Raw genomic sequence first — 27,309 nt, 5'->3', positions numbered from 1 at the left:
CTATTGCACCAGTAAATTAATCCAGAGAAACATGAATATCCTGTAGCAGTTAAAAAGTAAATTTTTACAGTTTCAGCCAAGCAGAATTTGGGGTACTGTCAGTGACTCCAGTCAGTTCTCTGTGATCCAGTTGTTGACTTACACTTACGTCTCAATCAACATTGAAGGAAAAGTGGAAGAAAGATCAGAATGAAATTCACAGAGTCAGGCAAAGGGCATTCATTGACCTCTGGGGATTTGTTGGAACATGTTTTCAGAAAATAATTCAACATCAATATCTTCAGTAAATTTTGAGATCACAGAAATGGGATGTAACTGAAGCAGAAAGTATTTATTTCTTAGCCTACTTGCTTAATGATTTGGGACTGCAGAGCTGCTGCACCTCTGTCCTTGTGTTTCTGACTGTGTATTTCCCACTAATTCCTTCAGAGTCCATTAGCTAGCTTCAACTAATTTTGAAAAGAAAATGTTTAGAAGAGTTTAAAATCCATCAAATGAGTGAATCTAGATATAAAACACAAAGATTAAGTGGACTTAGTTCCACTATTCACTCACCATTATTTTTATAAAGCTTGCCCTTAAAAATTATGGGACTATGACCTCCAATAAAATTTTCCTGGCACACATTGCATTCTCCCCATGGTCCTGATGGCTAAAAAAAAAATTAGCAGTGAGATTTTGTGTGAGGATTTTGTGCAGACATGACCATTCTGTTTACCCCTTATGGATTCTTGACTCAAGACAACACATGTAGTGTGAGGGAGGGTGACCATCCCCCAGCCTTGACAGCATGAAGCACCTTCCAGAATCCATCCAACCTTTACAGTCACAACAGTAATGATACATGTCTCAAATTAACACCTTCATAACAAATACCTCTAAAAATGTTGGCTAGAATTTCTCAGAATTTAATCCTAATTTAATTCCATGGTTGATTTGAAAGTTTGAATGCTTCTTGCTCCTTTGATGTAATTTCATGTAAAATTATCACTATGTAGATGAAAAACAGAAGTGAGACATTTCATTCACTTTGTATCAGTATCAGGCAGTCTCTAAAAGGACTACCAAAATCCAAAGATAAGACATTTAAATTTTGAGCAAGACAAGGGTTTTTATTTGCTGACACATTTTATAGATTTCAGTTTTATTCAGTTACTTTTGTATTTCAAGTTAATGCATAGTGCTATTTTGTAAGTTAAGGTATCTTTTGTGCGATACAGACATGATGATTATTTTGATATGTATATGCACCAGGCTAAACTGTCTTATAAATTATAGGTTTGAGTTGATAAAAAGATATCTCATAGTGTGAAACTTTTTCAAGGAAAGAAAATCTATGGAAAAATCACCCGCATTGATTTTGTCATTGGTTTTCAATCTTTGTGCAGTTTTTAAATATTCATCACAATGCAAGCTGCTGTTTAGACCAAAGTAACTGCTGTTCAGTAGAAGCAGTGGGCACTTTTTGTTTCATAATTAAAAGAGCAGCACTGTGATTGGTGTGGTATTTATTATGAAATGATGACAAAGGACTACCAGTGGTTTTAATAGTTTTAGCTTACAGGAGCTGTTGTTAATTTTGTCTGTAGAGTTGCAGGTGAAATAATGCACAGTGGATAAATAGTCTATATTGGTTTAACTGAACATAATATATAGTGTGTTCTGGAGTTGTTTGTCTCAATAGACTATAGTAATCAAAAGTAATGAACCTATTATGTGCAGGACCTTGGAGAGCATAGAATGGCAGTAAAAGTGTGGCACATAAAAGGTTTATTAAAGGAAATTAAAGTCCATCATTGCCACACCTGCTCCCCTATTATAAGTCTATGGCAGGTCAGTGCCTTCAATCACAACTCAGCATCAGAGAACAGAGCCATGTTTCCCATTACCATTGCAGTCACATTGCAAAAACTCGTTCTCCAGCTTTTAAGGATAGTAACAAGTAAAGGCTGCCATCAGCCCCACTACATAAACAGAAGCTCTTCATGTTTTTCCCTGCTAATAATCAATATCAGATGTAAATTTAAACAGACAAAAGGTATAATTGTCTGGCTTTGATGTGCATTTCCATCAGTTTATATTTTCATTTCAGACATCATTAACCTGTGTTCTAGAATTAAACTTCTTCAAGTCCATGACTACCCTTTTCAAATGTTTGTGTTCTCTCTTTCAAATTGCTATTTTGATTCCAATATCTGCTTATAATGTTCAAGCATATATAAAAACAAATAAACCCCAGGAAATTAGAGAAATGCTTTTTATCCCCTAGAAAGGCTGACTTTACTCTTTATTTCTCAGGTCAATTTTGTAATATTCTGCAATGTTCTTTCAGATAAGACCTTTGAAACATCTCAGTAATCTGAGTCATATTGAGCTAAAAATAAAGCAAACTCAGATCTTCAGACTCTATATATGGAAAGAGGCACAAACAGGACTCCTTGCATCATTCCACAGTTCAGTGCAGTTCAGCAGATTCTCAGAAAGAAAAAGTGAAATAATTGACAGGATCTTCTGTTGACATCAGTATTTATCTTGTGACATTTTTCAGGGAGAGATGCCTGGCAACTTCTGGTCTCCATATCTACCTATCACCCAACACAGTTTCATAAGTCAGAGACTGATGTCTGCAAACTGATCTGCAGAAGCCCATGAGAGTTGCTTTGTTTAAAATATACTTATCATCACCATTTTACAAACAGGGAAACTGAAATTCAAGTAAACACAGATAGCAAGCTTCCTTCAGAGACTGCAGAAAAATTCCATAGTTCCCAAAATTTTGCTGAGAAAAAATTCCTGGTGATAGAGTCTTTCTTATGTATAAAGAGTTACTTTTAGAAAGGAGTTTGCCTCCCTGGACATGGTCAAAATTGCACTGTTGTACAATCTGCTATATGTCACTGCAGTTCTCCACACCACAACATGAAATCTTAATCCCTTTGAATTTCAGGGGTTTGCAATAAAATCCCTGGATTGAAAGCCTACCCCTATAATTATGTGTCTGGGCCACATCCAAGACCAGAAGGTGCATATTTCCAGTTTGGGTTTAGATGTAGCCAAAAGTGTAGTGAGAACAGCTGATCTTGAAAGGATTCTCTTATTTCAGTTAGAAAACTTATGATATCAGCTGACTTCTGGGGGACACTGGGGTTTTTGATTGTTTGCGTTTGGTTTTATTTAATATAAAATACAAATATGGACACTAGATTCTCCCAAAAAAATCTATAAATCTGTAACTCACTGTCTCTTCAAGCAAAACGTCTTAAAGAAGTAGTTGATTAAGTGTTGAAGAATTTCAAAGCTGTTTATGTGTCGTTATGCATTGGCAAGCAAGAAGGTTTCATGCCTTAAGGACGAAGTAGTCAGAAATGCAGGCTCCAACATAGCTATGGAGCTATGCCTCAGTTAGAATGAAAATGCAGAGTTCCTGCAGTCATGGCAGCTTTCTGGGACCTTTTGTTTCAGGAGGTGGATGCTGAAAGCAGCACTCATGCAGCATTACTCTTTCTAACCTTATGCCTTCAGCTAACACCTGTAGACCTCATCATTAAACCTTACAGAGTCACTCATAACTATCACTTTATTAAACAAATCTGCATCATTATAGGTATCTCCTAGGTATTTACTAGATATTCACAGATGGCTTTTTATCTCTTTGACAAGATTAATAAGGCATGATTATTCTTTTTTTTCCTATTACTGTCTGGCCTTTGGAAATCTGAAAAAAAATGTATTGGAGTGTTGTTTTTTTTTTTCCCTTTTTTTCCTCTATGGCAAAAGGTATGAATTAAAGACCTTGTGTTAATATTGCAGATGGATGCAGATGGGGAAAATAAAAAGCTGCGCACACGCTCCAAAGGAACCAAGGGTGAGTTAGCAAGCACACGCCACGACCCCGTGCCCAGAACACCATGAAATATCATAGTTCTTGTGCACAGCCCTTAATGTGCACTGAGAGACTCTGGAGCTTCCTTACGGCTGCTTTTTTTAATCAGGGCAGGACACAAACTGCTGGCATTAAGAGGCACAATGTTATTAGCTATGGTATAAAGAAAAGCCAAAAAAATCTACTGATGCTATTTTCTTTGAGTTATTTTTCAAAGACAATAAAGGCTACACTTTTTATTATCCAAAACAAGCAAACAAAACCACCACCACCAACAACAACCAAAAAAACCCCAAAAACCCAAAGAAAACCCACAAAACCAAAAATCCCCCAAATTATTTTCCACAGTGAGTTGAGTTGACAACATTGAATGGATGCTTTAAAAAATTGTGTATCAAAACTTTTTCTCTGCCATCTGAATGTTTTTTCTGTCTATTGCCATTAATTATCTATAAAATAGCTGTGTAAATGGTTCAGAGGTATATTTTCTTCAATCAAAAGCTGCAGGTGTATGTGGGAGAAGAAATCTTGTGGGTTTTTTGAAGCGTTGGTGCTCATGTTTCATTTGCAAAGTTATGACATAGTTGTATTTCCCAGATATTACTCTCTTTTTGTAAGGAACAGATGGAAATGCAGTACAGAGAGATAAACAGGCCCTTAATGATCTCAACATCTGGAAAACCTGACTGACTAGCAGTACAGCCCTTCCAGGAAAATAACTTTTTATTTTAATTCATAACAGTTTTTGTGACTCTTGATAACAAGTGAAAAATGGATATACTTAAAAATAAATGTCAAAGTTTGCCTACCCTGTGAACATTTTTGCTTATGACTATTTTCAGAGGCACAAAGCACCCATCCTTCACTCTAATTTTAATGAGAATTGTTGACTCTAAATATTGTCAAAACGGACTACTTCTATTTGTTGTCCCAACTCACTAATTTGAATTGTTAATATTGTGTCTTTAGGTTCAAGTTATGGTCAGAATGAAAGATTAGAGTGGTTTGGCATTAATTCTCTATTTTCAAATGATCAAAGGGGCAAAAAGTGCTAAACTTCACTCAGGAAAAGAGAGGAAAAACGTTGAAGTACTGCAGACTGCATATAAGGGAATAAATTCAGACAAACCTTTCTAAAAACCATTATCATTGTCATATCAAAACTTTGATGCAACCCTCACTTGTGATCTATGAAATTAATATAAAATTCATATATATTTGAAAAGTACCAAACAGAGACCTTGGAAAGTCTCTGATTAGGGAAGTTATTCACACCCCAGCATTAGGGCATGTATTCTCTGTTGGTCAGGACTGTGAGTTAATAGAGTTTGGCTGGCGGAGCAAACTTCAGTTGTAGTTAACAGGGGTTTCATACCCTTTCACTCAAAAGGCTAATAACACAATTTTAAAACTTATGGGATTTTTTCTCCATGTTTTTATGTGCATGTGCATACACTCTTACAGCAATTAATATATCAAGAACATTTTCCCCAGAAGTGGAAACAACAAAAATTGCCTCTGCCCTATGAGTAATCCTTAGAGACACCTGTTGGCCTTGTCAATATGCTGTATACTCCTGTGTGGGCAGGAATTTGTAAACACCAGCCTTTGCAATCCCCAAACTGATTTTAAATTATGGAAATTAGAGAATTTGCATTCTATTTTCAGGAAAAACAAGGGTCTTTGCTTTACTTTTATTTCCATTATTTTCATTATTGTTCCACTGAACATCATACTCCAGGTTTCATGCATCCTAAAATAACTGAGACAATTACACCTTCATTCAGCATTTGTCACTAGTAGCTACAATCCTGTGGTTAGCATGAAATAACCACCTGTGTTTTGATAGCCACTCCTCTGTCATTACACATAGGCAGGTGCAAGGCCGCCGAAAGAACAAATCTGGAAGTGTAAACTAATTAATTCTTTCCTGCTTTTATTAACAGTTCAAGTGGACTCCATAGCTCAAGAGCTCAGGTAAGAACTTACATATTTTATTTTTACAGTTTTATTTTCTTATGATATTGACAATTTTATACCACTGCTACTGCCATAAAATAAAGAATCAAGCAAATGCATTTTGTAAAGCTGTAGCATAGATCTGAAAAACAATAATTTATGCAGATTCACTTTTTAGATATACAAAAAACTACAGCAAAATGTTAGCAATAATTATGCAAGCATAATCAAACGTAATGTGAAGTGGCCAGGATTCTGGTATGTTGTCTTTATTTTCAGCCTGTGTCAGGGCACAAAACAGAATAATTTCTGGTGAATCTTCAGCTCTTCAGTCTTCTTTTTCCTGTCATATATGTTACAGCATTTCAATATCTGAACATTCTAAGAGATATTAATATATTTTACTAGATGGCTTTTATAAAACTGGTCTGGATACCCTGTAAATTCTAAACGCAGTAATGGCTCATTCTTCCTTAAGTATTTGTTGAGATTTCATAATTTATGGAACCAGCAGGGAGTATTTCTCAAGCTTGCACAAAGAATGTCAACCCACTCAAAAACACAAACTACAGCAGGATATTTCAGATTGCAAATGTCTAGTAAATTTCAACATAACTACTTTAATTTACCTATGCATGCACCCAATCCTAATAACTGATCCAAAAGCTTAGATTAAACTCTGGAAAGACTGGCAGATGATTCTGTACCAGTTCTTCAAGAAAGAAAACATTTAGAGGTACCTACAAATTCCTAGAGTTATTAATCAGAATTAGAATTCACTACAGCTTCAGTGTAAATACTGAAAAAAAAATCTTTGGAGTTTTTTGTAAATTAACTTATATTCCCTACACTCACTTTTCATCACGTTACTGAGATGCTTGCTTAATCACAGCAGGCATCCAAAATATGTGCTTGTGGGTTCATCCGTCTTGGGAACAGAAACATCATTGTGTGATTTATTTAACCAACCAAAAGTGCCCAATCTCTTAAAATAGGACATGAAATATTTTCAGCAAGTTATTTGCAGTGAAGACATACAATATTTTAAGGTTTTGTTTTATAATAAAACTGAGGAAATTATAAGCTTCTTCTAGTTACTCCATGAACAGAAGTGTAGGCTAACTTTTTGGATAAATTATTCATGGTGAGTCACTCATTCAGCTCTGCTGTGAATCTCATTTTTTTGTATGGCTTCAGTTTCCTGAGATTTAGTGCTTCTCCTTTTTTCCTCTGTGCATCGCTAATTTATGCACCAGAAGGATGCATTAATCCGAAGAGGCAGCCATCCAAAAAAAGGGATGGTCCATGTGTTCCTAAGAGAAAAATGTTTGAAAAATAGAGGATGTGCAAGTTTCTGCAACATCAGGGAAGCTGTGATTTATGTATTATCAATTGCTATCGTTTTTCCCAAGCAACTTTATTTCACTCTGTGAAACACTTTCTGTCTTAGGAACTACTGTGCAGCAGATCTCTCTGTCAGAGATGTGGACCTCCTCCATAAGGAAACAGGCATTGGTTTAAAACAGTGAGCTAAACAGCACAGAAAAGCATTATCCAGCCCTTAACTTGGTATTTATAATTTCTCCTGTACCAAATTCCATGTTGGGTATCTCCACAGTCAAGTGACTGGCACACAAGTCAGGTGATCAACTTTTATGGATCTACTTGTCCATGAAAAGGTAGAGGGAGAGAGGCAGGGACTGCTCTTTGGAAATGCAGCCATTGGACTGCATCCCTGTTAGTCATACCCACGTTATTGTGAGAAAACCATTGAACATTCCTCAAGAATTAAAGACTGAAATAGTCTGTTGTGTTCCCTGGATACAGATATTGGAACTTTTCTGACCAAGGTTCTAAATGCTGTGTTGGCTGAGAAATTTAAATCCACGCTTAATTAATTTCCCTTTTTCCCCTGGCTTATCCTATCTGACAAAGCACTTTTGCACTCCTTATTGAGTTTCTGTTATGAAGTGCCTTGGGATACTTCTGCATGAAAGACACTACATAAGCTTACATGCTCATTTTGTATTATTATTAATTTCATAACATTGATTGGTTCTAGAGCATTTGTTAGCCTTTTCTTATTCTGTAACTTGTGTTTCACAAAAGTAGAGAATAAAATAAATGAAAAGCAAAACAAAGAGTTTCAACCACCAATTAGATTCAATAAAGCATGAAAATTTCTCTCTTCTAAATTTCATGCATTGAAATCTTACTTAATAGAATTCAATGCCAAAAAGTCTCTTGATTTAAAGAAAGCAAAGGTTTCACTAAGAAAACTGGCTAATGTTGCTGTTATCATTCATCTTCTCCTGAAAGATAAGACCACCTTTCTGCATAAAGTTATTTATTTTTAGAAAGATATTATCATAAGAGACAAGCTGGGTTTTAGAATTTTTTTTCCTTAGTAAAATAACTAAAATTTCTCCTGCACTGCACTGAATTTTCAGAGAACAGACTTTTCTTCTAGATATACACAATGATCTATGTATCAAACTTACATTTATTTCATATAACTATATGCCCTAAGGAATCCCTTAGTAAAACTTTCAGTAAAATAGAAAGAATTTTCTTTACACATGAACACTATAATATTTCTGTGTTACTAGTTCAAATTTATTAGGGTTATTTTGACAGTATCTACTGTATGTGCTGTAGTGTTGAAGCATAGTACACTAAACTTAGTAAGTCTTTCAAAACAGATCTGTCACTCCTTGAAGTCCTGATCATTTTTATGTTAACGACACGATTTAATTTTTTTATTTAGGAATGTACTGCTGTGGTGTTTTCACTGGTAGCTAAGCTACCTTAAAAAAAGATGAATCTTTTTAACACAAGCTAAACATAGCAAACAACAATGTGTGGTAGAAGTGAGTGTTGAAGCTGGGAGATCTCTGTTCCATACATTCAAGTTTGAATCTGACACATTTTGGGCATAGAAGCTCTGTTGTATCCATCTTCTGTGAGAAGCAGAATGAAGAGGTCTTCTCTTAGACAGTTTTGTCATGGACCACTGGAAGGACCAGGACCTTCAGCTGTGTTCAGGATTGGAATGGAAACCAAAGTAAAGTGAGGAATATTGGAGTGATGTATTCTCATTACTGTGTTTTATTTAACAGATGGGATACAGTACAATGAACCATCTGTAGGTTATGGAGTGGCATCTGGGTCAGGCCAAGGAAGAGGAAATTGGATTGATCCAAGCACAGAATTGCAAAAGAATAGATGGGTTTGGCTAAATCCATATCTGAATAGAAGGGGTACCTTTTCTGAGTTACATACAGGTGAAACCAAGTGGTTTGGGCTTCTGTCGCTGATGATTAATGTAGAGTCCACAAAGGTGCTTCAAATCATGGAGAAGAGCATTGGTGTTTGGTGGGAATAGTTACACTTCCCCTTACTTTCTGCACTGTTGCATGTCTTCCTCAAAAGTAAGGAAAATTACTTTTTTTATCTGGAGCTCTTGTTCCAGGGGTGGTGAGACACTTCAGATACTCAGAGGAGTTGAACTGTTCATTGTGAATGTACGGAGTTATGAGTATCTTGAATACTTTAGCAGAGACAGTACTAACAGAGCAGAGCTATCTGGATGTCTCCTTGTTAGAAGTAGTAACTGGACAATTCACCCTTTTGTGGCTGCCTGTTGATTAGGAGGGGGAGAAACTAGCGAAACAACCCTGCAAGCAATGGAACTGAAGTATCTCGGAAAGTCTGTGTTACTAAAATATATTCCTGTAATGAAGATGTACATTAATATACTGTTGTATATGACAACATGCTAAAAACCACTTAACTAACTGGTAGTTTTTCCTTATTCTAAATTGCCAAATGCTTTCCTGATTTCCTTTAAGAATGATTAAATTGAACATATTCAATTATAACTGAGCTCTGTTTCAACCAGTAATAAAATGAAGGTAGAGATTTTGGTAGATAGAAGAGAGTTTGCCGGTCAGGAAATGCTCATGGCATGAAAGAAAAGGCCTGTTCATGCCTAGCTGCATTTAGAAAGGACTGATTGGCAACTCTTTTTCTGAACTTTATAAAGTAAGCAAATTTTTTAAGAAGTATTTGTGAAAAAAAAGCAGTAGTATGGCAGATGACTCGAGAAAGAGGTGAAAGAGGTACTCAGATGATGGAAGAACTGAGCACATGAAGAAAAATCACATAAAAAGGCTCCAAGGTAAGAGCCTTAGTAAGAACTGAGATTATGGTTGATTTGTGTAGCTATCACCTTCACAATGGTGTTATCCCACAGCATTGCTTAGAAATGAGACAGAGACTGAGAAATCTGTTTGTTCCTAGCTGGCATCTGGAAAACCTGTCGGGTTTGTCCTTTGGGCTTGGCTTCTGTTTCCACAGGAGTTGGTCAGAGACTGATTTTCTGGAAACTGTTGTGGAAAAGCACGTTTGACATAATCCTGAATAAGCACATTTGGAACAGAAACTGAGGTGGACTCTTGCATTTCCTGGTGTCTCATCTGTCTCCACTGGCAGAAAGTGTGGGACCCTTGCAGTCCTTAATGTGCTTTGCTGAAACAAATTGTAAGTCTGAATTCAAACAGACTTGGTATTAAATGTTAAATGAAGATGGTCAGTAGTTATAGCTACTGCCAGACATGTCTGAGCTTCACAGAAAGTCTTTTATTTGCAATTGAAGATTGGACGTTGACAGCATACACTTTCAGCCCTCCTCCCCAGTGCTCCCCATGATGGTAACTGGCTGGGGCAGAGCTGTGCCACCTTGGCATTAAGGTATTTCTCCATGATATTTTGGATTAAGCATTCCACTTGAGTCAAAATTCTGTATCATGCTGTGTCTATTGATAACTGATCTTCAGTAAAACAATGGGCATTAACCTTAAGAGTAGCTATTCCCAAGATCTGTTAACAGAATGAGTTAGAGTATCTCCTGCTTGCTCTTTAGCTTGGAAAAGGAGCTTCCTTCCAGCCCTAGCCATTGCAGAAATTGAAATGATTATCAGGTGCTGAAAATATTAACCTCTGTCTCTTACCGCATGATTTCTGGTACAAGCAAGTCTGTCATGTTATTATGAATCATGCTTACTTAAATTCCCATTAAATCTTGTTCATTTACTATTCTACTATTCTTTTCTGACAACATTGTTAGGTTCCTTAGGAACTTTATCTGATGTGCTAGACCTTACTCTCCTAAAAGAATCTGTTGAAATCTATGTTTTACACTAAACAAAGATGGTTTTGTAGTTGATGTTTGATAGAAAACATTGAACAGTCAAACATAAACATTGAACAATCACTATGTGGTGCCATTTACTGCCAGGCAAAGGTAAGTATATGGTCACAGTATATTGTCACAGTCATAGTAGTGACAAAAATAGTGTTAGAACTCACCTATCCTTATTATATCCTGTATGTCAATATAGTAATCATAACTAAAAAAAAATAATCAAGCATTAATGAAAATTGTAATGGCAATCAAGTTTATAGTCCATCATGTCTAAGTTCCTTCCTTGTTTCCTTCTTCACCTCCCAGCTGCCCTCTAATTAGCCATCAAACTGTGAAATTTACAGAGCTGTCATCCCTCGTCTCCCTTCACTCAGCCTCTCCACCTTGTTTCTTTTCCTCCTTTCCTTTTCCTAGAGTTTGAATGAGTTGATGGACCCCAGGCTTTTGGCTTTTTTACAGCACCAGATGCTTTCATAGTTCAGAACCAAGTTATTCTTTCAGTACTGTTAAACCAGTAACCAAGACAACAATTAACAGCAAGAAAAACACAGAAAGAAAGTCAAAATTCAAACATCTCTAAGTTTTCTTCTTTCAATAGTCATGTGACTGGTTTAAGGCCTACATAAAATGTTTGCAACTTGTGTACAGAGAAGACGAGATTTTTTTTTTTTCACTCATATTAAAATGTCACTTTGAATGTAAAGTAATAAGGTAATAAGAACCACTGTTCTGTTTCAGTAAATGGTAACATGGTTCTGGGTGACCACAAGTAATGACTTTTAAGATATTGCAGGTAACATTGGGGTTTACAGTTCTTTGACTTAAATAATGAGTGAACTGTTCTGAATAACCACTAAGATGGTTGAAATAAGAACTCTGTCTCATAATTCTTTTGAGAAAACTGTGGTTGGAGCTGTTAATTATGCTTAATAGTTTACTTAATTCCCATGCATGTTCAGACCTTTTGATCTGTGTACTGTGATCTCTACCTTTTCTTCCTGGATTTATTTAGAACTTTTAGAGACAGCATTTCATGTTCAGATTTCTATTTTACCTTGCTTTAGTTGATATTTTATGTACATTTGTTTATAGGTGACTTTTATAGCTCTGTTTAACAACAACTGCATTAGATGTATTTCTAGCATATTATAGGCCTCTTTTGATGTCTACTATGCTATTTCTAGCCAAAATTCACAATCTCAGTGTCTCTTTTCACTATTATATTTGATTGTGGTTTTACATTTTTTACTTAAAGCCTCCATTTAACATTAAAAAGGGTAATTATAATTTAGTTTCAATTTATGTTTTTCTGTAAGAGGTTTTTTGTAATATATGTCAAATCCACATCATTTTATTGTGGCTGCTAGATTGAGATAGTTATTTTCAGGTTTTTCTACCTGAGAGCTAGTTGTATCTTAGAATACTCCCTGCCTTGGAGTAAAATTTTTGTGCTATTTAATATATTACACAAGTCCTTGTCTTCCCCATCACAACTTCTGTGCTTATCAGCACATAGTAAATGTTATCCTCCTAAACCTACACAGAAATTTAGGGTTGCATATGCCTTCATGCCTTCTGCTGCCTGACAGAATGCATCAGAACATTACAGCCCCAAATGTTCATTTCCTCTTATGGCAGATCTTTTCCCTGTAGATGACCACAAGCGACACAGAGATGGAAATGCCAGCCCATAACTTCTGCCTCATATATATTAATCATGAGTTAAATATTATGGCTAGCTGAATTGCTGCCTATGACTGATGTCAAGGGTTGATTCAGCCAAGCAAAAGTGAGCAGAAACAGACTGTGTACAGCCTGGAGATAGCAAGGAAAGGGAAAGAATGCAGCCATGGGACCTCCTGCTACATTAAAGGGAGATCCTGGCTGCTGACAACGAGTTGCTTATAGTCCCATTCTCTGTTGGCAAAAAAAAAAAAAAAAAACAAAACCACAAAGCTGATTTTTACTTTTTTTTTAACCAGCCTGGAGTTACCAATATGCTTTTTATTTAAGCATTTACTGGTGCTAGCAGGCTGACCACTCGTGTGCAAGGCTTGCTGGATGCAAAGGTTGTGTGGATGATCTGTAGATTTGCCTAGAAACTTAATCCATTCTAAGCCAAATTCTTGGCCCGGGTCCCACTGGAATTTATTGACCTACTGAACCTGGACAGATTGAGTGAGTAAATGAAAAAGAGGCTAGGGAGGCTGGATTTGGCCCAGATCTTGGGCATTCATTCATATTACTGAGTTTAAGAACTTCTTGAGCTCCACAAAATAATAACTAAATTTTCTCTAAACTGGCTCTTACTAAAAAGAACTTACCTGTGAGAAAAGGGTCCAGCCATACAACTTGAACCATGCTGAGTTCTTGATTTATGGAATGAAGAAGTTATCCATTTCCTTGACATGGTATTTCAAATTGAGGTTTTATATACAATATTTTTCATAAGACCTGAATATTCTTAAGATCCTACAAGCTTATTAAATAAAAACAAGAAAATAATAGAAGTTAAATCCTTGCTGTCTTTCTCCGAGTTGCCTTTCCTTTCTGGAGAATCCTGACAAAATAATAAAATAAGCAAAATAAAAAAAATATTTATTTGAAAAGATAAATAAAAAGCCATTTCATTAACATCTTGCAGCCTGGAATTTTTGTCCACAGAGGCAGGAGCTTGAGGCATGGGTGAATTTCACCATAACTGCACGTCGTTTTCCTCTGTTACTGCTGACTTACCGTTGTTCCACTGTTTTTACATGTGTCTTTGCATTTGCTCAATCATTTCACAGTCCAGTTGTTCTTTTTGGTCGGGTGGCCTGTAACATTCAGTTTACTGCCTGAAACATCTCCAAGCTCAGTACATAATGACTCAACACCATTACCCATTTCTCCCCAGCCTCTTCTTATGGGGTCTAATAAATCCTCTTTTACCAACAAGGCTATGACAGTTCCTTTGCTTTCCTTATATGTCTTTTTAAAATAAAATACATCTTTTAATATCTTGCTCTGGCCAGCTTTCAGTTATGATATCATATTTTCTCCACATTATTATCTGTCCAGTTCTGCTCCCTTTTTTCTAGCTAAACCTTCCATTTGTGTATATAGAAGACATTTAATACCCCCAAGTTACTGATCTTTTTTTCTCTATATTAGTGCTCATAAATAAAAATTTCCCTTTTATCTTTTCCCCATCTATATCTCACATCCATTCCTTTCATCTTGGTCCAGCCCTGGACTGAACTTTTCACAACTCTGGCATTTTAGAAAAAAGAGCATTGCATAAAACTTCCATGTAGAAGGTTCTTTAACCCTGGAATGGTTATTACAGGGCACAGAACAGCCTCTGTCCTTTTCACAGATACAACTTGTAAGCCAAGTGTGTGAGCTACAAAGGGATGACATGAATTTTTTTGTGTGTTTTGTATGCTGTTTAAAAATTATAATCAGTCAGATTCATTTTAGTTACCATTGGAGTAAGTCCTCCAAGTTCTAAGTTCCATTGCAGCCCATTCTCTTTGTCCAAATGAAGAGCAATTTTTTCCAATGAATTTTATTGGTTTATGTTCTTACCATTTTAATGCTTTAAAATGTTGATGGAAGAAAATGGTTTTTTACCTTATGAATTCTTTCACAAATGTATCTTTGAGGAGTTTCCAGCCGGAAAACTTTTCCAGATTTTTCTCATCTCCTAGTCTGAATCAGTAAAATACAATACACTCAGTCATGGACTCCAAATGTTATAAATTATTGAAATAATCCTGTGGCTCGGTTAATTGTATAAAATAGAAGAAGCCAATAATGCCAATAACTCTGTCTCCAGATGAATGTTTGAGGCAAATATGTGTTTAAATTCTTGTCAGTGATGAGAACTCAGTGGTACTTTCCAGGACTGGCCTTCAAAATTTATCTGTAAATCTCATATTAGAGTTAACAAATGTACTTCTTCAATATTTTCACCTATGTCCATAACTTTTTATTTGCATGTTTGGATAATTTTAGCAATTGTAAAAATTATTAAAAATAGCTAGAAAGAAAACTGTTGTTTTCCGATTTAACTTGGTCTTGGACTGCTGATTAATTTTAGCTCAAACTTTGATGGCAATTTTCTCAGCTGCCAAAGTCTTACTTCTTGAAGTTCTTCAGGTAGTCAATGTGTGGCTACCAATAGTTTGCAAATCAAACAGTTTTTTCAGGCGTTCCATCACCAGACAGTTGACAAATCTTACTTTAACTTATTTTAAGTAGGTAGGTTGGTGATTTATTTTATCCTTTGCTCCATCATATTCCACTTATTCAGGGATGAATTCATGGACTTACAAAACCTCTGTAAGCATAGTTTCATATCGTGTTGAGTAGAAAGATGTTTGGAAGTGCAAAATTCATTGCAGGATGGAACATCAGAACGCAGTGCAGTAGAAATCCTAACATAATGAATTAACACTTTTATTAATCCATGCAGCAGACAAAAGAGGAGGTACTGAAAGACAAATCCTTCTGAGATTGAGAGCTGAGGGGTAGACAAATGGATTGAAGTCATTACAGCCTTTTCTTAACTGGCATTCTCACTAATGAAAAGCATCACATCAAGAACCTTTCTTAAAAAAATATAAAAGGAATGGGTGAAGAAATCCTTCCTTATTACACAAGTAGTTTTCTTTATATGCTTTGAGAGAATTTTCTTCATTTTAAATCCACCAAATATATGGATTTTATAGTGGGATAAAGTAAGCAGAATAGGTTTAGATATAATTCTTTCCAGGTGTCTATAAACCTTGTAAATTTAGTGTTCATGATCCAAAGTGATGCATTTTTTTTTTCTTTCTTTTACAAAACATTCAAATATATAATTTTAAACATATATATTTTTATGTGTATATATATGTGTGTGTGCGTGTGTGTGTGCGTGTGTAATCCATGACCAATCTATGTGTTTTAAAGTCTTTCGTATCTAGTTTTCTGAAGCTAGGGTTGGTTTTGTATACAGTTAGATTGTGTGAATTCTTTTATATTCAGTAAGAGATTTCATGGCATTGAAAACACCACCCTAGGCCTTGGCTTTGGAAAAATTCTTGCAGACCCGACTGGTGCAGTGGATTATCAGACTTTGCATGGAGACTCTGACTTCTTGAAACTGCTAATACCATCTTTCTATCTGTTATCCTGTGTAGAGAAACCGATCTGACAACACTTTCAGTGAGCTACAAGATTTACATACACTCTTCACAAACAATGAGAGTTAATTAAGAAAGTGGAATATAAATCTGTTTTAACCTGAAGACAAACCACTGAGTCATAGTAACACTCCCCCTTCCTTCCCAACATCTGTTGTCCATCTGAAGTTACTGTAATTAGCAACACCTGTTTTGGTTTCCCATTGCAGTGATGAGACTACAGCACTCTTTTCTGAACTCTGACTTTGCAGCTCCTTTCATGAACCTCTGTCATTGATGGTTGATGTAAATTATATCAGCAACGTAATTTGAACTGACGTGCGATCCATCCTAGGAGCAAATAATCTCCTTTTTGTATCCAGTGCTAGTAAATTCTCCTAATCATCATCAGTTCATCAAAGTTATTCTGTGATTTTAGGTGATCAGATATTTTCACTGCTGTAGCCTTATGCTAAAAAATTAGATAGAATCCAGTTAATCTGTGGTTTAGAGAAAAAACTGATACAAAAGAGAGACTAAGATGGGGAGATGATCAAAATTTATCTTCATTAGGTACTTCTGATTCTTAAACTTCTTAGAAGAAAGCCCAACTACGACAGACACTTGGTATGCTACTGCTTCATTTTGAGGGGCAAGTGTCCCTGAATTTTCAAATACCAACTCTTTTTTCCTGTAAGGAAAATGTAGTTTTTGACTACATTGTCTTAGGGCATCTGAAAGTTTCATAAAAAAAACTTAATTAAGGTCTAAAGCATCTGGCAATATCTTTAACCACAATATGATTAAGGAGTAGTTAGACTTACCTTCTCTGTGACAATACTAGTGTGAAGTTAAATGCTTCTGCATATCAGAAGATGCTGTCTCCATTCTAATTCAGTAATTAGGCAAACAGTCAAAACCCAATTCATGTCATGAATTTAAAATTATTTTCTCCACAACTAAAAAGTTCCACTAAGTTCTTGCACAAACTCACATAAGGTATGGGATCCTTACATAGTAGTAGAAAATAAATACAAGTGCCTTGATATTCAAAAGCATTTATTTTCTCTCTTGAATCTAAGAAGTGTACATGAGATGTGGTGTATTCTGGTCTCATTATTTTACACGGCATGCATTACAGGCATTATTAAACACCAGTTTTCAGGCTGAATGTATCTCTAGTTTTACCAACTATGGCAATTCTTTGCTCTGTTTTCATGCTTTGCCAATCTGCAGGCTACTGTGAATAAGAAAAATGTCCTCAGAGGTCTGGAAGTCTTGCCAGCAGATTAACTACAACAAATCCTTCCTGGCTATAAAGTGGTTAAAGGTCAGGTTGAAGGCTTGACAAACACATCACTTAGATGAACCAATTACAAAAAACCAAAAAAAGAAAAAAAACCAAAAGAACAAACAAAAAAAAACCAAAAAAACAGAAAGCCTCCAAACAAACAAAAAAATCAAGAAAACAAGCAAACTAAAAAAAAAAAAAAAAAACAAAAAACCAACAACAAAAAAAAAAACACGAAAAAACAAACAACAAAAAACTAAACCAAAGTTTTTAAGAAAACTTTTATGTGTTTAGGACTGCTTAAAACATCTCTCCTTCTTCTGAGACATTTCATTGTGGTGGGGATCCAATGGGCCGTACTGACTGTGTCTGCAATATGTGATCTGAAAAGAAATAAAGAGAATGGTCCATTAAATTCCCCGAAAATATATTTAGCTATGAAATATCTATGAGGATTTATCTTGGAACTTTTTTCAGTATATCCAGCCAGGTCCTAAATGTAATAGATTTTAAACTCTTGGCTCACACTATGATAATTGACACAAGACAGGTTTGGTAACTGAATCATTGATTTAAAAAAGATGTATTAAAAACCTTGCTCATTCTAGATAATAGAGTCATGATTTTTTACCCATAAAATTTAAGCACAGTTAAACTGGGAAAAAAACCTCAACTATATATTGGCTTTGGGCTCATAAAAAAAGAGCTTCTCCTGTTTTATGAGCCTTGGATTACCAAATAACCTTGACAGCTGAATCAGTGTTCCATGACAACAAGCAGGCCATTGATAAATAGCAACAAAACTATTAGATGTTGAATTTAAGAGATGAGTAATAGAGAAGCTAAATTATAGGTTTACCACTTGACAAAGTACAGCTTGACAAATCAGTGATAACCTACATGTGAGTTTATGTATGAATGTATACAAGGAAAATGGAGAAATAGAAACTTTTAAAGACAAAGGTGAAATCAGCATGAAATGAATTTTACAAAGGCATAAATATGTTCTTTTCATAGTACACGAACTCCTGTTTTCCATTATCAAATCCCTAGTAAATCATGTGAACTTGAAAAAGCTGCCACTTTTGATTTTTTTCCAGTTTTATTTAAATTTTTCATTTTCAGCACTGTAAGATAGAAAAGGGGAGGAATTTCTGATATGTGATAGAAATTTAAACTGGTTCCTGCAAACTAATAGATTCCAATTAAAACTCAAAAACCAGCAGTTTAAGGGAACATCAGCAAAAGCAAGAGCTGAAAATTCTCTTCCTGGACAATGGAGAGCAATTTGAATTTCCTACGAAATAAGGGACAACTATGTCTGTGAACTTCCTGAAATCAGAATGGTGTCAGGAATGATTTTACTAAAAGTTGAATCTCCTGTATTTTGAAAAAAATTATGGGACCTATGGAGAAAATCTGGATGAGTGACAGCTCATGTACAGAAAAACATATAATAAGGACAAGTTAACGCATCATATTTCATAGAGGAGAAATTTTCCAACATGACCAAGGTGCTCCCAGAAGATCTGTGGGCCTCCTGTCCCAGCTTTGATGCAGCAGCTTTTGATTTACTGCTGTGAACTGTGGTGGTTCTGTCAGGTGGGATTCCTGTGCTCTCCCTTCCAGAGCAGATCTGCAGGTGGCAGGGGCAGCAGTACCCCCACCCTGCTCTGTGCCATGGTCTGCTGACATCTGGGTTTGATTCTCTTTTCCAGCTGTGGTGAAAAACCAACACGTTGAGTAAGTGTTATGCCAGTCCCCAGTGTGGGATATGCAATATTATATTACTAGAAAAAGACTCTACTCGGTGAGCAAGAGTACAGCAATGAATTTACCATATTGCCATGTTTTTCCTTAACTTTAGGTTAGTCAAATCTTGAAAATATCCAGACAAATTACAGGATTAAGGCTGAAGAAATAGATGAAGTCCTGTGACCTGTGTTCACAGGAAGGCATATTACATGATCCAATTGAATATCCTGCTCCAAAAAGAATCTATTAATTATTCTGGTGTAAGCACCTGCTGTAGTTTTGTCAAAGGGGAATTAAACACTGGAAATTCATCATATCCTAAACACTTTCACAGTAGCTACTGGAGGTTAACTTGACAAATAAGTGAGAGACGTCAAAAGCAAACCTAGTGAAGGTTTTGGTTGACAAAAACAATTGTGTATTAAGAGATTTCAAACTTTTGTCATTTATTCAATTTTCCTGGAACAACAAAAGTGGTATGAAATGCCATTCACAAATATGAACTAAGTAACTGTATTTCCTTAGAAACAAGTTATGCATATTTTTTGACACTGCATCCACCTATCTGTTATATGGGCATTATTTCCATAGGTACACTGATATTACTGTGATTCTGATCTCTATTATGACATTCAAGTTATCCTCTCTTCATAAATAGAGAAATAACACAGAAACCATGTTTTATTCAACTACAGCATATGCTTACCATCCCATATTCCTGGATTCCAGATGCCCATAGCATTTTAGTCTCCAGAAGATCAAGAATATCCAGTGTTTGAGATGTATATGATGATTTAACATTCCCCCTAAAATGCAGATCTTTGTATTTACATGTCCTTTATGTTTGCAATGAGGGATTGCCAAAATGGTGCTTAGCCAAAACCAGGGGTTTTTTTGTTTTGTTTTGTTTTTATAACAAAAAGCTCAAGTTAGTCCTATGCTTTCATCCAAAACAATCAGAACCTGGGCCAATTTAGTGCACATAAGGTACTTTGGAAGGATGAATTTATGCTGTTGAGCTTGTAAAATGTGTAACCAATAGGAGTTCTCTTCATACATGGCTTTTTCTTGCAAATCTTGCAGCTAAGTCAGTGAGCCAACTGCAAAATCCATCACCTGAGGGCATCGTGCAGATTTGTAATGCACCCTGGGGGTACCTGAGGTGGAGAAACCATTGAGTGGATTACACAGATCCATATATGCAGCTTTTTCATCTCTGACAGATATAATATGAGCAGTATTATTCATACTACAAAAAATTCCTTAGTATACTGTGTGAAAGAGAAAAATAAAATCATGTCAAATCACTTACATGAAAAATTATTAAGAAAAGAGTGCTGAAGATTCCAGCCTCTTCAGGGAAGTGTCTTATGTTGTACCATCTACATGTCGCTGAGTTTTGCACAGTGACAAAGGTTAGGCGAAATAACTCCAGAACCAAGTGAATATTCAGATCAATATATGGGGCTATTAGAAGTTGAAAAAAGTATATTAAACCTGCTAAAGATCTTCCTCTCTAAATTCCTGCCATTCTTCCTCCTGTCAGTCATCTGAAAGTTAGGCATCTGAACTGGGTAAGACCTTTCCCAGGGTACAGCTCCCCCTTTTCTCACATAGAAATAGCTTCAAGTGAAATGAATAGCCCTTTGCAGGAGCCTTTTTTTATTGTCTTTTCAGAGAACTGAGTAGAGCTGAAACCAGGTTTTTATGGCTGGAGTAAATTAAATGAAACCAGTGCTCAGGGCTAATATGGAAAGACAGAACTGTGTTGCACAACATTATCAATGTATAGTGTGTTTCTCACAGGTTTTCTGCTGTTGAACTCCACGTGTGTAATTGGATGTTCATACTGATGTAAAGGTTAAGGACCAAAGGCTCAGGGTAACTGGTGGTATAATTTTCCCTATAGCTGTTTTTCCTGGATTATCAACACAGGCTACGATTTTGTTTATCTTTTCCTTAAGGCTGTTAGGTTATGGATTTTTTTTTTGGTTTTGTCATACTCTTCATTCTCCTTCTCCCAAAAAGATTTTGGCACCAGTGAAAAGAAACAACACTTGCCTGTGGCCTGGACTTTCAGTACCTGAGCTAAAATTAAATATCTGCTAGACATAATTTGCTGAAACTGCAAGTGATTTCCCATTTTGTCAATCTTCACTTTTATACTTTGAATTAAACTATAGGATGGTGCTATTTTTAAAACAGATTGCTCCTCACTTCTCCCATTTTTTCTCTGTCCCTGGCAATTGATCGTTGCAGTGCCTACAAATGCTCCATGGCTAAGAAGAGAAAAGCTGAAGATCAGATATCAGGTGTTCCTGTCAACAAAAGGAAGTCCCTGTTAATGAAACCCCGCCACTACAGCCCCAGCTTGGAATGCAAAGAAGAAAATGAAGACAGGACAGAGTTACAGGAAGATATCAGTGTCCTCGAAAGCAGCTCAACACCAGGTAGTTGCTTGAACTCCACTTGAACTTGAATTCCACAGGAAGGGAGATTAAAACCCTGTATTTTGAAACAGGATGCAAGACATGTTTGACTTCTAAGAGAGTTGGAATGGTGCCTTTCTGTCCAGGTTTAATCATCATACTTCCATTTATTTGTACAATAAGTTCTCCTGGGGTCTAGTAAATGCCATGCAGGTCATCCAGAGACAACTACTGCAGCAGGCTGGATAGTGAGCAGCATCTGCTTCTCCAGCACCTCTGTGAAAGAACAAGCTTAAGACCACCACCATCCCACACACTTCTGAAGAGCAGATTTTCACTGGAATATATAGAGCTCTGAGGAGGGAAAAATGATGCTTAGCAAAACATTGTTGACTTTAACATTTAGCAAAGCAATTTCATGCGTGTGACTGCTGTGTGTGTTCTGTTTAACATGATTATTAGACTCAGCACTTTTATACCTGTTATTCCAACACTGGTAAGCCAAACACATCCAACATTTTATAGCAACTTCTACAATGTGTATGCTGGAAAATATGGACAAGGATGAGGGGGCAGAAAGATATAGCCATAGTATGTTTTGATTACTATTCCTTTCTAATATTTTATATATTTGTATTCACATTGAACAAAAAGTCTGAAACCAAATAGTTTTTTTCACATAATTGTCTAAGAATTCCTGCCAAAATAGTTAATCAGACAAGTTAATGAGACAAGCAAGTAGATATCAGGAATATACTGGCAGTCACCTCCACACAGCAAATGTTAAAATAAAAGGAATGCGATCTGGCACTGGGAAATTGATAATCATAGATAATATGTAAACTGAATGAACTTAAATGTCACTCAGTTTCTGGTTGCTATCAAAATTAAAAGATAATTTATTTTCCACTCAGTTTCTTCTTATCAAATGTTTTTGAAGGGCAGGGTGGTAGATTATATAATCTAGGATCCCTTTACAGCAAAAGATTGGACCTAGATGGTATTTTAAGGTCCCTTCCAGACTGGGCTGTGCTATTACTTTATCATGAACTGAGATCAGTTATTTGTGTATTTATCCACTCTAAATTGAAATCCCTTAAAACAAAACAAGCCCTACGAATTTTATAGATATGATTACTATAAAACACACAGAAGAGGAAGAAGAATGTCTTTCACATTAAAGAGTCAATTCCAGATTCTACTAAAACCAGTGGATGTCTTTGCAGCACTTCTATAACAGCAACGTTTTCAGTCATCTGTCACTTGTAAATCTCCTAGGAGGAGATTCTTCCAAAGGGCTGCATCCCATTGCTGTGAAAGCCTAGAAGGTAGCTCCATCTTCAAACAGAACATTAATTAGCAAGGTGATACACAATGCCTCTGTCTTTTGAGTGACATTTTTAAGAAAAAATAATCAAGGAAAAAATCCCATACCTCTCAGTGCCTGTTCAGGCTGAAGGGAGTGTTTCTAGCTCCTAACATCAGAAGCGAATCTGTTGGAGTAAGAGTTCCTGTTCATGTCTTGGGGTTTTGTTATTTTTGTTTTGACTTTTTTTTTTTAGATATTTGGATTTTAGCTAAATTTTTTGTGTTGATTCAGCCTGGTTCCTGACCATCCAGAGTTGCACTCAGTAGAATCTTTTTTCTTCCCCTTTTTCTGTTCTCTGTACATCTTGAAGAATTTGATGAAGGGGAATTGCTATGATGGGTGTAAAGGTAGACTCTGTGGCACAAACCTAAGTTATTTAACTTTTTTAGGTTAAGTTATCTAACTTTTTTTAAAAAAGGGCAATTGTTGGACCAAATCCATTGATAAAAAAGTAGGGAAACCACGACCTTCAGTCAAAACAAAAAAATCCCACTTGATTTCGAAAATATTTCTTTGATACCAACATAATATATTCCAACCTGCTTGTTCAGTGATAATACAACCTACATCTTTTGCATAATTTTTACCAGCTACCAAAAAAATTTCAGTGAAAGCATACATTTGGTCTGGGTATGTAGGTACTTGGGATTTCTTAGTGTAGTATTGCTCCCTTTATTATGAACTCAGGATTCTTTTCAGTTGATCAGTTAATGATTCAGTTCATGGATTGATGCAACTGTAAACTAAGCTGAGTTTTGATTATTTGAAAAGTAAATTTACAGCCTGTGGATGTAAAAAGCAGAGCTGGGACAGCTGAACCATTAAGACTGATTCAACAACAAATTTTTAAAGATTGCTTTAAAAATCACTGATTATTTAAGGAACAAAAATTTTTTTATCATGAACTTATATTATTTTTCATCTTTCTCACATAAAAACAACTAAAAAATCCTTTTACCATTGAACATTTTGTCTGATTTGTTTTCTTTTGATGGGCAGGAGATTTCTTTTAAGATAGATCTTGTTCCTTTTTGAAATTACCCACTGATGGGATTCTGTTATTTTCCAAATGGCAGAAGAGCAAATAATGGAAACCCATTTGACTAAAGTTATTCATAGAGCCAAATCACCATTCTTACTTGCTGAGATGTGAAAAGATGGCACACTTTGTTCAGAATACTGCAATGTGTGTGGTACTAGACCAGCTGCTAAAAAGTTACATGAAGGTTTGCAGACACTTCTTTAAATACAACTTTATGCACACAGTGCAAAAGGCCACCCCTCCCTGCATGAGTGCAATTTTCTGAAGAAGAATAAGAATTAATCAATATTTTCTTTTAACATATAACAAACAGTTGAACCAAACAATTATGTAAACTGGAAATGACCCAAAATGCTAACAGTTTGGCAGCAGTAAAGTGAAATGCATTGTGGTGCACATGTGCATTTTTGTCCCCCTTTTCCCCTCCACAATAATCTGCACTTAATAGGAATATTTTAAACTATGTAGCTAAGCAACAGAGGTAATTGTTGCTTTCTAGAGCTTTTGTTAGGCACTCTAACACAGCCCAAATATGCATAATTAGGTATAATGTCTATAAATCATTATTGTACACATGTGGGTAGTTAAGTGGATTGAGAGAATAGTTCAATGAATTGGACATATTCACTGAAAATGCTTTTTATTTGTTTTCTGTAGTTCATAATACTTTAAAATTATCATAACCCTTTACACTTTCTCTTAATAGCTCACTGTGTTATTGAGAGAAACTTAATTTGCATTTTAGGCTATGCTTAATTTATTATTTAAACCTGGAGTTCTGATTCAGGAAAGGACAGACACATCTTATGAAATAGTGTATGCTGGTTTATTCATCCTCCTTTCTAGGAAGTAAAATGTTAAATTTTTCAGTTTATGTTGAATAGATCCCAACAAAAGAATGTACCCTATAATCAGCATTATTGAAGGGGCTAGTGTTGTGACTAAATTCTTCCCTTCATCCAAAAATGCTTTTAGTTACTATGGCAATATTTACTTGATCCTGGCAAAACCAGTGTTGATTTTAGAGAGATAATTACCAGAAAGGAAGATGATGGAGATGTATTTTTGAGTGTCCTTGTCAGAGGAAATGTTTATAAAAAATTAAATGAGATACAAAAGGCATATTGTCTTCCACACTGACAACCTCTCCTACATGCTGCCTTTATTACCTGCTGGCTGCTGCTTTTCATCTGAAGAAAGATGTTTATAAAGACAGGATGCATTTCAGTAGTGTCTTTAACAAGTCCTTTATGAGTCTGTACATAACAACCACTTCTGTTTGCCTGTGCATGACCTGATCTATCACTTAGTGTGGCAATTTCAATGGTGACCAGGAGCTTGCCCTTTGTGAAGTATTGAGGATTTTTCCATCAAGGTCTTTCATGGGATCCGGGGTGACGGGGAAAGTAATTAGGGTTTATTTTGAGAAAATATTTGGAAATCTTAGATGAAATAAAAGTGAAAATAGATCAGAGGAATTTTAAAATGTGCTTGTGTGCATATATATCTATCTATATATATAGATATATATATATATATGCACGCAGGTTATATAGATTATATGTACATATGTAATATCAACATATTGAGCATTATATTTACATACATATATATGTCTCTGTGTGTGTGTGTGCATGTGTTCTAAGAAAATATCAGTGAGAAATGGGGATATAATTTTTTCTCCTATAGTCCTGGAACATTATATAAAGTATATATTATTTTAGAAGGGTTTTTCATCCTGCTACAATTAGTCATTTCAAACAGATCCTTGGTGTAAATTTGATCATTTCAGAGTACCTTTCTGAGTAATGAAACAGCAATTGGTAAGTCAATGTCTCCACATCACTTCTACAAGATACAAAAAATATTTATTCTTACATATTTCTCTTACCTATTTTTCTCATACAGAGGAGAGTACTACAAAATCATCTGAGGAAACCCCTCATTTGGGTGGGCAAGAAAATTCCAGTCAAAGAAAAGACAACTACTCCAGCTATCAAGATGCCGTGGCCAAATCTTTGATGAACATGGGAAAAGTAGCAAAAGATGCACCCAGTCAAGCAGTGGCAGAAAATCTAAATGATAGTGGCATTCAATCATTGAAAACAGAAAGTGATGATGCTGATGAATGTTACCTGATTAGCTCAGCTGAAGGAAAGGAAAAGACTGCTATCTCTGACCCAAAATACTGTTCATCTGAGGAAAATGAAAGTAACTCTGAAATTATGGACAATGAGTGGGATAGCTCTTCAAATTTCTCGGAAGAAACTAGTGTAAAGCCCCATGTAACTCAGAAATATATCGTAGAGTGTAATCAACCCAGCATCCTGGAAGTCCCGGAAATTAAGAAGGAAGAGGTCGAATATGGTCCTTGTGAAACACTCTGCGACTCAGAAACAGAGCTAAGAGCACCCCAGGAGCCTCACTCTGATCCTTTCGAGAAGAGAATCCAGAATCTCTTCCCTGAAAGTGAAGAAGACGACAACGAGTGCCTGTCGGAAACCACAGACGTGTCAGTTGAGCTGGACAAAACAAAAGGGAACTTGAGTTTGCTAGAGCAAGCAATCGCTCTGCAGGCAGAGCAAGGGCATGTGTTCCACAGCACCTACAAGGAACTGGATAGGTTTCTTCTGGAGCATCTAGCAGGGGAAAGGAGACAAACCAAAGTTATTGACATTGGTGGGAGACAGATATTTAGCAGCAAACGTAAGGAAGTATTTTTGGCTCTTCTTGCTGGCTTAAGCATTTGTCCCGTGACTGATAGAGGATTCTGAGCTGGGTTTTATAGCAACAGTAAAGAATCTGGAATTTAGCTGGTAATTTTGTTAATTATGTACCTTCACACTAGTGCCTCACGTCTAACCAGGTTAAACGCTAGGTACTTGGCTTCCTGCCAAACTGCTATGTGAAATCATCAGTAATGGGCACTAAAAGGCCTGTGTAGCTGGCACTGACATTCCTCCTCCTCCTTTTCCTCCTCCTCTGCTTCCTCCTCTGTAGGATGCTAATACAAACCTCCAAAGTTTCAGCAGCCGAAAGACAAGGCATTAAAACAGTACCCAAGGGCAAGTTTAGGGTGAAAAATTGGCCTCTCCCAAAGATATCAACTGATTCCTAAGCCATGTGTTTTCTGAGTTCAGTCTACTTCATTAGCATCAAGTATAGTATAGTATAGTCAAGAATAAGTATAGTATTATAATACTATACTAGTACTATAATACTATA

General features: G+C 36.0%; 1 protein-coding gene across 1 annotated transcript in view; it reads left to right on the top strand.

Annotated features, from left to right (window-relative positions):
• Positions 1-3,810: 3,810 nt before the first annotated feature.
• Positions 3,811-27,309, top strand: part of ST18 (ST18 C2H2C-type zinc finger transcription factor) — a 66,260-nt gene continuing 42,761 nt past the window's right edge. Inside the window, exons 1-4 of the mRNA XM_059477220.1 lie at positions 3,811-3,865; positions 5,830-5,860; positions 21,504-21,694; positions 25,993-26,790. Coding sequence (XP_059333203.1) covers positions 3,811-3,865; positions 5,830-5,860; positions 21,504-21,694; positions 25,993-26,790 — 1,075 coding nt within the window. The remainder of the gene's footprint in view (positions 3,866-5,829; positions 5,861-21,503; positions 21,695-25,992; positions 26,791-27,309) is intronic.

The sequence above is a fragment of the Ammospiza nelsoni genome, chromosome 1, assembly GCF_027579445.1.
Source record: "Ammospiza nelsoni isolate bAmmNel1 chromosome 1, bAmmNel1.pri, whole genome shotgun sequence".
NCBI lineage: Eukaryota > Metazoa > Chordata > Aves > Passeriformes > Passerellidae > Ammospiza > Ammospiza nelsoni.
The sequence above is the reverse complement of the archived record's forward strand: the minus strand, read 5'-3'. Positions and strand labels throughout refer to the sequence as shown.